The sequence below is a fragment of the Anguilla rostrata genome, chromosome 10, assembly GCF_018555375.3.
Source record: "Anguilla rostrata isolate EN2019 chromosome 10, ASM1855537v3, whole genome shotgun sequence".
In the NCBI taxonomy this organism is placed as follows: domain Eukaryota; kingdom Metazoa; phylum Chordata; class Actinopteri; order Anguilliformes; family Anguillidae; genus Anguilla; species Anguilla rostrata.
The window spans coordinates 19,951,257-19,965,209 of NC_057942.1; the positions used below are offsets into that span (position 1 = coordinate 19,951,257).

The 13,953-nt window shown below is 39.1% G+C and overlaps 1 protein-coding gene across 1 annotated transcript in view; it reads right to left on the reverse strand.

Annotated features, from left to right (window-relative positions):
* Nucleotides 1-451: 451 nt before the first annotated feature.
* Nucleotides 452-13,953, reverse strand: part of LOC135233733 (pappalysin-1-like) — a 159,522-nt gene continuing 146,020 nt past the window's right edge. The window contains exon 22 of the mRNA XM_064297537.1: nucleotides 452-8,084. Coding sequence (XP_064153607.1) covers nucleotides 7,980-8,084 — 105 coding nt within the window. The 3' untranslated portion in view covers nucleotides 452-7,979. The remainder of the gene's footprint in view (nucleotides 8,085-13,953) is intronic.

Genomic DNA, 13,953 nt, shown 5'->3' on the forward strand with positions numbered 1-13,953 from the left:
GGATGCATATGTTAGTGGGTATGAAGGGAAAGATCACCACAACATTAACACGATGCATAATCACAGACTGGATCTCACCATCACTTTTAGTTGGAAAATGTTGAATAGCCTTCAGAAATGATTTAATAATGGCAATTATAAAAGCTAATGTACGGTGAAAATTCCAAAGTAACAAGCTAAGAAACAGGTGTTTTTAAGTCACACGTTATGCTTGAAGATGCTTTCACAGAAATGTACTTCCAGCATGGCTCAACATTTAGGTTCAGACTTATTTTCTGACCGCGACTCAACATTTAGTTCCAGACCTAGGGCCTCATTTAGAGAACGGACTTACGATCAATTTTGATCTTAAGTATAACTTACACAGAAAAAATATAAGTAGTTATTTATAAAACTTTACTTTGACGTGGAAATGATCTTATCGCTATGCAAAGTCTAGACTTCACCTAAGTGATTTTCCTGCTGGTTATGTAGGGGTATTGCAGTTTGGGACGCATATGCGTCCAAGCCTGTGGTGAACTTTGCATTAGCTTTATGAACAATTTGATAGGAATTATCAATTAAAGATGTGAGGAATTAATTGCCAGACGCAAGGTGTTTTGAATTAAAAACAGGATGCGATGTTCTATAAATAGTGTGTCAAATTAGAAAAAAGTAACCATGACTGTTCTTGCATAATTGGAAGACATTGAAAACCATGCTTTTAGAAGGGAGAAAGTTTTCAGAGACCGGAATGACTTTTTTGCGCATGATGATCTTCCAAAAAGTTTGCTTTTTTCTTTTGGTCCATGGTTATTCCTGACTAAACCCTCATTTGTGCTAGCATTATTATTCCAAGGGGAAATCGCTGATTGTAAGGCACGTTCAGGTGCCGTCAATTTTAAGTTAATTTGAGATTTATAGATCACAGGTGCGTAAGTTACAAATGGGCTTCTTAGAACCTGCATAACCAAAGTTTTTTATGCTCAGTATCTTTTATGAATCGAACGTAAGCACACCGTCGGAAATGAGACTACCCATAGGAAAGCAAAATCCAAGAAGAGATCTCATAGTTGTTTCTTTCATTTCTCCTAGACACAAATGAGCTATTTTTAATACTAAGGTGAGACCAAAGGCTTTTTCTCCTACTTCTCAAATTCAACTCAGGAGAAACAACCACATATAATTTCATTTATGTCTTACTCTGATCAAAACAAGAGATCTCTAAAAGATATTAAATAAGTCTAATTTAGGTCTTCCTGAACATGGGACCATGAGATCAGAGAAAGAGCTCAAAGAAAACTCAGCTATGACTCCTAGAACCTCATGATTCTTCTCATATATGTCTCAGTTTTCTCATAGTGACCTCATGAGAAACAACCGCATCTCAATTCAATATCCAATCGTCTTACTGAAGTCTCAAATTCATCCTCTCATTATCTCATCTTTTCTCCTAAGGGGGTTTTAGAGCAACAATTCAGATTGAAGTGATCTCAAAAAGATGTACAATTGAGATCTTACTACTTTCTCAAGAATTAAAGAAAAGACTATCCTGAGCAAAAGATTTTTCCTCTGGGTAAGTATAAATCTAAGAACATTTTTATAAACGAGGACCCTAGTCTTTGACTGTTTATTACATTGTACAATTACCTGGATAGGCATCTGACAAATTTGGTGGAAATAAACCCTTTGCTAACTCTCTTTTTAATGACTCTTTAGTAACTCTGAGCACATGAGCATCAAAAACACCATTAACGCAAATGTCCAGAGCAATAAACCAACACACACCGAAACAATAGAATAAAAAAACCTTTAAAACTTTTTGCAGTTCAAAGCTGTGAGATACCAGGAGTTCTTTGACCACCTTCTTCTGTGTGATAACTCAGATATTAATGATTTTATTTAAGTCATTTCCTGGTTGAGGTCTCTCTTGCAGGAATGGTTTCCCATCACCTGTATGTTAAAAGGTAGAAGTTCGACATACTCAGGCCCAGGAGTGGATACTCCTGGCATAAACCATGTGGCTTTTGTAAAAACTTGATTTAAATCACACTGTTCCCATTATAAATGTATAACCTGCATGCTTTTAAATTCAGGATTTTAAAAGCACAGTACAGTCAGTTTTTACCAACTGTAAAATTCCACTGCTCCACATTATTATGTAGTTGTATACAGCAAGATCAAAGGTAAACACTGACATGTATGATAAATGTACAGACTAAGAAGAATTAGAACAACGTGACAAAAAATTTTTATGTCATGAAATATTTCTTATTAATGACCATAATGGAAGTAGTTGCAAAACATCTAAAGACATCTTTTGAATTCGAAATTGAATCTGATGAATGTTTGTGACACAACAATGAGGTAATACTTCATGGGCCTTTGTACAGACATACATCACAAATTAATAAACACTATGTAGGATTACATAACAACATTCATAATTATTCATAGACACTCACAGCAGCTCAATACAACTGATTGGAAACTGTCATAAACATATGACATCATCATGGAACATTGCGTGCTGATATTTGTTTTCCATTGTATGAAATTTATTTGAAGTTCTTGTGTGCTATGATATGATGATAGCTGTATGGCTGTATGTGCACAGAAGTCATGTAGCTTTTGACTCCATGTAATGATATGAATGTGGTTATGAAGCAATTATGTGTGTCAATACAAGACACCATACAGCCAATGGTTAACATCTGTTGTTTTCTCAGACCATCCCTACACAACATTTAAAAGATACTCTTGAACATATTCAAGATACATCTTGAAAACATTAAGAAAAATCACATTTCTTCTGATTCTCTATGCTTGAGGCAAACAAGTAAAAATGTCCACTGCTGTAAAGCAAATATGGTGAAAAATTGCAAACATCTTTAATGCAATGCCATTCTGTAGGGTAATGCCAACACAGGTGCAGCTTTAACTGCATTCCCTCCCATCTGAGCAAACAACTCAGTCCACCCACAGCATACAGCACACTCAATATGGGCCTCTCAAAAGCACACCCACTGGGGCGGGTCCCTCATAAATCCCACCCACTGGGTGGCAAACCCCTCCCCAACCTTGCCCACCTGGGCCCAGTCCCACAACACCACCTTATACAGGCAGGGCCTCTTCTGAGTCATATGGGGCTCTACATACTGGCGCTCTTGACTTTTACTGACACACTATTCTGACCTTATGAAATGTACATGCAGCAAGAGAGAGGAAAAAGGGAGAGAGAAATGTTTGTGTCTCAGGTTTGGACAACATACTTTTCCATGTATACTTCAGGCATTTTATTTCAGGTTTGTGTGTCTGTGTGTGTGTGTGTGTGTGTGTCTGTGTCTTCGTTTGTGTCTGCCTTCATGTGTCCCACAGTATATGCATATGTATGTGTTATTATGTGTGTGAATGCTTATGTGTGTACATGTGTAAGTACCCATAGAAATCCCTATGTGTTTGGAACATTAGCATTGATTTAAAAGCAAATGTTTAACTGTAAAAGGTATGTTTTTTTTGCATCCTGATGTTTTCTTGCAGTAAGGTTAGACCTGTAGTTCATAATGAGAACAGGAAGAAAAAAAGGGAAAATAAAAACAGTTCTGAATTCTGTTCACACCAAATAAGTTTACAATGGCAAAGTAAAAAATAACTTAGATGAACACTGTGTAAATATAAATAAAAATTATGACATTCTCAATAAATAATTCTACTATTTACACCATTATATATTGCTAGGAGACTTAAATTACTAACTATCTAAAAACAGAAGCAGCAAACATTACAGGCATGAGGTACAACAAAAGGGCCCGGTGTTTACAGTAGACTGTTAGCATTGTTCTCCCTCAAAACAATTTTTCCTCTGAAAGTTCATTTGACTCATTTTTCATGGCTTCCAAAATATATGATGTTTTAGAAGAAAAAAAGAAGAAAAAGAAAATTAATGCTGACCAACAAAGAACAATGAGATTCGTGTTTCACAAGAGCAGTCAAGCCACAAGGAGAGCAGCAGGATCACAGCTTGGATTTGGAGGTTTGCTAGATAGCTATGAAAAATTTTCCAAGGGGGAAATAAAAAAAGAATAAAATAAATGAGAGTTGCAAATAGACAAAGACACAAAGAGGTTGACTGGTCCAGCTTGGTCCAGTACTAATGAGTTCAATGAAGTAAGGTACATGGTAATGTTGTGAAACATCTTGAGGAAACAGATTGGCTGTGTGGCTATTGTCCGGGAGTCCTTTATGGATTTAAAATGCAACTGTCAGTCTTTTTGATATACATATACATAAATATATATACGTATCTATTCACGTGTACTGGTAAAAACTGGTATTGTATACTGGTTATAGTTTGTGCACTCCCCTCTCTCTCCCACATTGGTAATACTCAATTTGAAAGCAGCAGTATTTTTGCATACAATTACATATAGTTTAACAGTATCAACAAAAAAGCACATATTGATTAACTATCACATAATAATACATTTATTTTACCAGAGCTATATGTAAAATAAAAAAACTTATTTAAAAAAAATATATCTACCTTTGTTTTTAATAGCTGTTGTACTATCTTCCCTACTGTCCTTTGCACTGTATGCTCATGCTTGTTTGCTAGTTTATTTGGGAAATGCATTTTTTCTAAGCAGACCATGCAGCTACTGAACGTTGGGCTTATTCTTTCCAAAAAAACACCTCTTACTTTTGATTGTCCCATTTTGGTAGCTGCTATATCCTCAATATCCACGTATTTGTGTATTTGTTCTGACTTAGTATTCTACTCTATAAATTCAGGTGATACGCAACAACAATACAAATGTTAAAAATAATAGCAATCATAATAGCAACAATAATAATATACATATACATATATAATAAAAAATCAAATATAAACATAAAAAAATACCTGTCTGACCATAGCAGCTTTTTTCTAAAGTAGATGGTTTGTTGTTTTGTTCATTCTTTTTTCTTAAATGACTGTACAAAAACAAGTGCAGTAAATGAGGTCAATAATACAAATACTGATTAAATATGGGTACAGTTTGTAAAAAAAAATCTAATAAAAACAGCAACAAATAAAAAAAAAACACCTTTAAAAGACAAAAAACACATTATCTACCTTATGCCTTCCTCCTATGCACGAAACGACCATTATGCAAATGTTGCATCTAAAGAAAACTACCTTTAAAAAATTTTTTTTTTCAAAACTGCCCAATTCTTCGACGCAACATGGTATATATTTTCTTTGAATACATATTTTTTTCCTTTTTCCTGTTCAACTCATTTGGGTCAGTGTGCTTCGCACAGTCTCACTGCCCTGAAGCTGTCGCTGTCAGTGTGACAGCTTCAGACCCACTGTAATAGACTGTTTGTAACAACACAGGTAGCAACCAGGATGAAGCCACAGTTATAACTGGGAAAGAGAACCAGAACGGGAGAGAAGGAGACAGGAGACGGGGGCAGGGAGGGGGATGTCTGTCTTACAGATCGCCGGTTAATTCTTTCTAAATACATTGTCACATGAATCACATTCTGATGCGGATGCTAGGGGATGACTTTGGATTACTTATGTTTGCGTGCAAAAGGAGGGTAATGTGAGTGTTCCAGGAAGATGAATGGAGAAACGGAGAGCAGGACAGAGGGAGTTGTATAACAGTGGTTTTCTACAGGTGGAGATTTTCAGTGTGAGGTTGCAATAATTGGCAGGCTAGATGTTACTGACTGATTTCTGGATGAGAATGCTGTTCACCAATGGAAAATCTCAATGACAAAGAAAAAAAACTATTTGCACTAGTGCATTGCCAGAGCGAGTATTAACACTAATCCTAAGTGAAAGAAACATTAGACCCTGGTCTCTACTGGTCTCTCAGTGGTGGCTGATAGCAGTCAGCTACATTTCTGCCAGAATTATCTATGGCCAGAAATGCTTTGGTAACATGTGTAAAGGATAAAAAATGGTCATGTAAACAAAACTGTTTGTCCTTCACTGATTTCTTTTCATTTAAAAACACACAGAAGGCGAAAACATCTGCAACTGAGGCAAAAAGGGAAATTCTGTGACGGTACTGAGAAGACTACATCCATGTGGCCAAAATTACATTCTCCAACTGTGGTAGAGTTTGACAGCAGAGAGCCTTGTGGGAGACATGACATATTGGGTAATGAGTCTTGTGTAAATCTGAATACACCTGCTATGTCTCCTTTCAAAGCTTGTCCCAAAAACTGTACCTGCTGTGTAGGAACTGAGGACAGACTGCCGATAGTTGAAATGGACATATCGCGTGAGTTTGAGTGTCTGCATATGCATACATGTGTGTGTGTTTGTGTTTGTTTGTGCACACGTGTGCATGCATGGAAGAAAGGATGCGTGTTTGTATGCACGTGTGTGTAAAAAGATTTCTGGGACTGGACTTCAGTGTATACACACACAAAATCCACACACATACACACACACCAATCGCATGTGAAATTAAAGGCATTACTTTGTGCGAGTACAGTATAGTAACATGCATTCTCACATAAAAAGCTACTGTACACAGATGTCTCACAGATGGTTAGAGGTAAGCTTTAAGGCAAAATTCTGTCTGACATCACCATCTCCCTTGGAATGGCCCACAGATTTCTGTTTGGCTGTAACGCAAATAGCAGCAAAACTAGCAGCAGCGACAGCCGCACAACACACAACCAATCCAATTTCCTGCCCCTCGTCTTTAGTCTTAATCTATCTACTTTCTGTTCTTTTATATTGGCTATTTATCAGGGGATTTGTGTTGTATTTACCCTCAGCTAATTAGAATGAGGGTCATCTTTCCAGAGCCAATAGTGACCTCTGTCCCCACGCTCATCTGTTGACCACCCCTGAGCCCCTATAAACATTTTCTTGTTGATTGAATATGTAGGATCAGGGTGTCCAATCTTATCCAGAAAGGGCCAGTGTTAAAGCCCAGCACTAACACAGTTGATTTTACTTATCAAGGTCTTGATTGAAGACCATGATTAGTTAATTATTTGAATCAGGCGATGAAAGTGCTGGACTAAAAACAAAAACCTGTATCTACATCAGCATTTTCGAATAAAATTTGACACCTCTGATGGGTTTAACTCAAACTCTCCGTAAAATTTCTCAGCACCTCAACTCGCACCCAGACATTACACCAATACAACCTCTGAGGTCTCCCCTCACCCATACTGCCTTTATCCCCAAAATAAAGAGAACTCAAAACCTTTCCTTCATCTGCTAATACAAAGTGATAAAGAAAGAAGTTAAAACAAGAAATGGAAATGAAAAAAGGAATAACAAGTGAGAGGCGACTCGTGACCTTTAGATGAAGGTCAAAGGTCAGAGCCTCCTTTTTTCTCTCCTCTGTTTTGTGTTAACCTTCTTTTTTCATGGACAAAATATTAATACATAGCCCCTTCATCATAAGAGTACCAAAACTGACAGCTGTTGTCTTCTTTTTCTTTTTGGCATGTTGTTTTATCTCCCTTTCTTTCTCTCAATTTTATTTGTTTCTCCTGTTCTTAAAAAAATAAAGACATTATAGCACAGCCGGCAAAAATGGCTACTAAAGCTTCAGCACAAAACTAGACAATCATGCTATCCAGGCTTTGAGTTGATGTTCATTTCCATGGCCGGAAAGTCTACCTTGGTTTGCTTGCTGTGGTTTTCTTTTTCTCCCTTTTCACAATAAAAAAAAAAAAAATATTGTTTTGTTTTTCCATATCATCCATTTCATAATTTATTTTGTTGTTGTTGTTGTAGTGTATTCATTCCCACTTTAGTCCCCGTGTTGATTCCTGATGAGGCGGAGAAGGCAGGTTGCGTAAATGTGGGGGTGTGGTATGAGAAAAGGGAGGTACTCCTGTAAGTAGCATGTAGAGGAATGTATGTAGAGGCTGTCCTGATCTGCCCCGCTCTGCCGGGGGGGCAGGGGGTGGGATCTGGAAGCGGGAGGAGTGTGTGTGTGTGTGTGTGTGTGGGGGGGCCGGTGCTGGCCCAGCACTCAGCCCAGGTTACGGTGTCGTCCCCCTTTGATGTTTTCCTGGGCGTTGGGATCTCGGCAGGCACAGTCTCCTCGGATGTCACACGACATAGGGAAGGGAATCACCTGGAAGAAAGACACAGCCGCCATGTTTCTACAGTCATCTACATACGATCACATGTTCAATCTGTCTGACACAGGAATGGCCATGTTTTTACAGTCATCTACATACGATCACATGCTCAATCTGTCTGACACAAGAATGGCCATGTTTTTACAATCTCCTGAAATGTATGGTTGCATGTTTCATCTGGCGGAAAGAGGAATGGCCATGTTTCTACAGTCAGCCAGTGTTTGTGTTAGGCTGCAGAAATTAGGGCACTTTCCTATTTCAAAAACTTTAATTGTCAGATGAGGCCATATCACTTTGGCAGACATGGATACTGTAAGTAACGCTTAACAAGCTTGTGTGTATGCGTATGTATGTACACTAGATATGTGTTTATACGGATGGGTGTACAATGTGTGTGTGTGTGAGCATGTTCGTACTTGTGAACGTGTGCATACACTATCTGTGCATTTGTGTGTTTTATGTATTCATGTGTGTGCGTGTGTTTGTGGGTGGGTATGTTGCATTCATGTGTGCACATGTGGGTACAGCCCATGGCTTGAGTATGGCTATGTGTGGTTGTACGTGAGTGCACGGGTTTTTGCAGAATGTGTACGTGTGTGCGCGCCCGTGGATGTGTGTGTATGTTTTCTATGTATGCCTGTACATGTGTCTACAATATGTGTGTGAGCTACTCAGGCATAAACTGCCACTTCCTGCGACCTCTGCACTGTCCTGGCTGGCTTTACATCACTGAGCTGGACTGATTTTCGGTTCAATACTGTCCCAAAGCCTCTCACTTCTGGGTCACCGCACCTTACTCCACTACCCCCACCAAAGAGAGTGTTCAAAATCCTATTGGCCTAAGCTGGTTAAAATGATGTCGCTCCTAAATATGTCCCTCTTAAAAATATTTAAGCTGGAGTTTACATGAGGGCTTTATCTGAGTGTAGGTCTCATCTCTTTCTGTTTACTTTTCTATTGTTTGTCAAGCTATGTTTATGATATGCCATTAAAATGTAAATATTTAAAGAACTGTAACAAATGCACACAGAATCCATATGAACACATCTAATACCCCAAATAATTTTTTTGGCATGGCAATCAAAATTCAAAAGGTGGCGGCACATAGAAATTGCAGCTTAAATTAAAGGGGCGCGATGGCACTGCTGTCCTGCCTTGTGGGAAAATGTACTACCACACAATACGCCCTCCAGTCAGACACAAACAATCCAACATTCATCTGCACACATGCATTCTGACTTGGGTCAACACGACACCTTGCACAAACAAGACTCAAACACAACCCTTTACCCGCAGCCAGACCTCCCCCCCCAAACCCTCACAGCACCCCCCACCCTCTCACTCACCCAGCTGAACGCAGAGCTCCACACACCCCTCCCTTACTTCAACCCTGGGCCTCCTAGCCTCTGATATTTATGCTGAAACTTTGACAATAATAGTATGGTAATTGAAAAGCAAACTTGGAGTGTTTCTGGTTTTCCCTGTTGCAACACTTTCTCTGAATTTTGGTGCATGAATAAAGCTGCACAGTAGACAAGGTTTTCATTGACAATGACATTTTTCACACCCTCGCACATATTATTTTTATTTTCTTAGATTATTCCCTTTCTCATTTTGTAATTTTTTGCATGCATAACTGATATGCGGTACTGTTAAAAGATATTCACACATTTTAATGAATAATAATGAATGACTGATAATTTAAAAAGTAATCATACTATTAAAACCAAAATGGTGTAGAAAGTGACTGCCTGGAGGCTTCCTCTGCTCTTCCACATGTGATCTGAGATGGCTCAGGAACCCCAGGCAATGTGTTGTGGGTTGCTGATCTGTGATCCCCTCCATCGTACCCACCATTCCTAGCCCACACCGGGAGAACCAGGAGAGTTTCCAGTGGCCTGGCCAGTCCGTTGGCCTGGAGAGTCAGGCCAGCATTAAATTAATATGAAATAGGTCATTCAAAGCAAAAGAAACATGGCATAGCCACATCCAGTCAGATCTCCCACCTTTTTGGTGACCAAATGGAATAGATCAGAGCGGTCATATGCACAGAACTCTGTGGTCATACATCACTGAATATGTTTACAACCACATATTATTCCTGTTATTACCCTTATTCCGAATAAGACAATATTCAGAATAAGTTATTGACATGGCTAAAGAGAAATTACCTTCTTTAAATAGTCCTGTTTACATGCAGCCATGCATCTTATTAAACATAAAATGGACAGGTAACCTTATGCCCCTTATGCGTTTTATTTAACTTTCTAAATTTTTTAAAGTTAATTTCTGCCTCCATCCAAAAATTGTCTTCCATCCTTGTGCCCTGCAAACGGTTAGCTGTCTGGTTCATATTAAAATGGAATAGGTAGCCAAGTCCAGTGGTTACCAAACTTTTCAGACCCAAGGAACCTTAGTAAATAATTTATACGACACCCGAAACACCTTATACACGTTTTTTAGGGATAAAAAACTGCTTACACAATGAATGTATTGGAAGTCCTGTAAATCTGAATTAAAGACAGAAATCAACATTAAAATATTTTTTGTCAAATATTTTTTTGTCAAAAATAGTCCTATGAGGTACCACTGGAGGAATCTCACAACATCCACTTTGAAAAACCCTGGCCTTGTAACAGGAGTGCTGACCGCAAACAACACCGTCAGGCCATTTGTGTTGTAAACGTTATGAGAATCCCAACTGAGATGGTTATTCTGAATAAGCTGTATGTCCCAAATAACACCCCAATAACCTGAATAATATTGGCATATGCCACATGGCAAAATCAGAATATGCCTTATTCAGGATATTTAAACAGAAAATGCTGTTTACATGACCCATATCTTATTCTGGATATTGTCTAATTTGAAATAATATTGGAATTTAAGTGTGCATGTAAACGTAATCAGAGAAATTTCTTTGTCAAAGCCCCACCCCCTTTTGGGGGAAAGCAGTGCCAAGTCCAAACTAACAAGATACAGTATGCCTAAGAGTTGCTGTGCTGCTTTTTGCACTTCTACTAAAGTGAAAACCTCAAAAATCTGATTTTGTTTGCTTCTGAATCAGGAAAAGGATCCAGAAAAAAGAGCTATACCGCTTCAGAAGAGCGGATAAAATGGGCAAACGTTGGGATTCAGCAAGTCCACACACATATGACTGTGGAAGGTCCTTTGCAGAGTTTAATTTGATGTCATGCTTTACCTGAGAAAAAAAATTAAGTAACGTAAGATGGGAGGAAGTAAATTAAGCAAAATTGACCACCGTTAGTGGCTGATGGATAAGTTAACGTTAGCCTGTGTTACTATTTCCACTGCTGAAATGCTGGTGTGCTTCCAGCGATTAGCAGTTTTTCATTTTGTGGGTTGTATAAACTTTGGTAAATATTTGGGATTAAGTAAAACTGACATCCAACTAACTGATCACATAATAGTCCAACCCTGCTTGCCCATATCCCATCAATTACAACCCAACACTTCATTAACTGTTCTGTGTATTACTATGTGTTTCTGTTCTTTAATTTCCCTTTGTCATTTCCCCCTTTGCCAGAAATGACATCAACATGTCAGGCCATTTACAAACAGCAATGATGCTACAGCTGTTTGTTCCAGGAATAGCCAGGAGAATAAAAAAGACAAAATAATTGTGCCATTTAGCTGAATACTGAAGTGTTCATTTAGTTGTAAAATTTGTCCTAACAGGAAAAGCATTAATTATTTATCCATTATCTTTTTCATCCATTTTTCATGAGCTGAAAATGATCTCTGCCAACCCCCCCACCCCCCCTCGCTATCTGAGAGGATGGACAGTATATTCACTTGACCTTTGACCCAAATATGGTCACTCTGAAAGTGGACAACAGGATGCTGTGGGAAGGTGGGTATTCGGGGTGGGTGTTGAGGTTAAGTGCGCACATGCCCACCCCCATCTCTGATTGGTTCTACGTCATGCTACTCCAGGTCATCTCATTTTTTTTGGCACCGACCCTGAGTTGCATTAATAACCAGCATAACTCAAGCATGAGCCCAGCACTGTAATGTAATGCCAGTTTGCTGGTTGTGCAGAGTGCTCCGTAGAGACTTTACATTATTTTACATACTGTATATTTCCAAATTAATGAAAATGTTGCTTTTCAACACACTTTTCTCTCTTCCTTTCTGAACAGGGCCAGACCTGAAACGACTGCATCTGAATCAGGGCCAGACCTGAAACGACTGCATATGAATCAGGGCCAGACCTGAAACCACTGCATCTGGACTCTGACATACATATTTGATGTAAATCCTTTGAACTCAAATGCTCCAGCATTTTACCCCAAGTTCAATAAAATACATCACAGGAGGAAGAGCAGATAAAAAAGCGATAAACATCAGGATGTCCGGATGTGTTAAAGATTAGGACGTTCTGCCCCACAGACAGGTTAATGTAGGAAGCGTGGTCACATTACAAGCACATATTAACTGAATATTCGGAGAGAAAAAACAGCCCCCGGTAACAAGGCAATTTATGATTGCCACTATAACATGATCATCTCCAACATGCACACACAGCCACATGCACACACACACACACACACACACACACACACATCCATGCCTAAAATATATCACCGTCTCCTCCGAAAGAAACAGTTCTGCAGTATACCTGTCGTCATTGAGGTTCAGTTCCATGACTGTGTAATTCAATTACTTACGGTCAATCTAACCTTAAATCATAACAACCAGAACAGCATTTAATCTAATCAAACCTAATCAGGCAGGAAAGATAAATAAGGGGAAATGCACGGAGCAGGATTTATTAAGACTAAAAGAGACACACGCAAATGATGGCATTCAGACACATGCCCATGTACACACACACACTCAGAGAAATAATACTGTACAGAAGCAGTATTTATGTGGGAAATTGTAACCATACTGTGCTCATTCTGGAGCCAAAACACCTGACCTGTCAGTAGAATTTGCAATTAATCCTTTAACAGTGCTAAACATTGTCATTAACTGTGCATTTGTCATCTAATAAATCTGTTTAAAAACTTTTCCCCCCCACAGCTATTAATGCAAATCAAGTTTAGTTTCAAATTGTTTCTAATGACATCAAAACGACAAACAACTATGCAGTAAACTTTCACTCTCTCTCTTTCTTTCTCTCACCCTCTCTTTCCCACACACACACACACACAAACAATATTTACACAAAAAACAGGAAGGAAATGTAAAGTTATTTTGTTCATAGAAAGATGAAACAGCATGCTTCATTAGTTACTTTTTTCCATATAAACATCACCATCAACTTCATCAAGCAACCACAAAGAAACAACAGCAGCAGCTCTGACATTAGTCAGGGTATGACTGTGTGGTGGCGTGAAGCTATGACGGTCCTTGGGATTTCCCGCAAAGGTCACACGATCACGATCCCCGCACCAGACAAAAGTGACCATTGAGGAAAGTCCTGGGTTTGGCTGCAGCGGAGGGTGACTCATTGAAAAACAGCATTTTGAGTCTGTGTGCCTAGACAGTGTCAACATAATATAACAAGGGCAATGACCAAAATGTATTTTTCCTTTCATGATGGCTCCTGTTACGAGGGCTTATTTTGGGTGGAGATTCCGGGACGGCAAAAGCAAACGTAAACGAGAGAAGTTACAAAAAAGTCTCCGTAAACATCAACACAAGCGTGCAAGCGTGTACGAGGAAGGGATTCCAGCAAGTGGCGCTGTCAGGAGCAGTGAGGGGCTCCACGCCAACCTGAACCACCAACCTTCCTTCTGCCAACGGAGGCCAAAGGCAGCCCCCGCCACGCCCAAACGCAAGGAAACGAGCCAGGGACATCCTGAAGAGCGAGGGCCGGCAGAGAAAACCAAG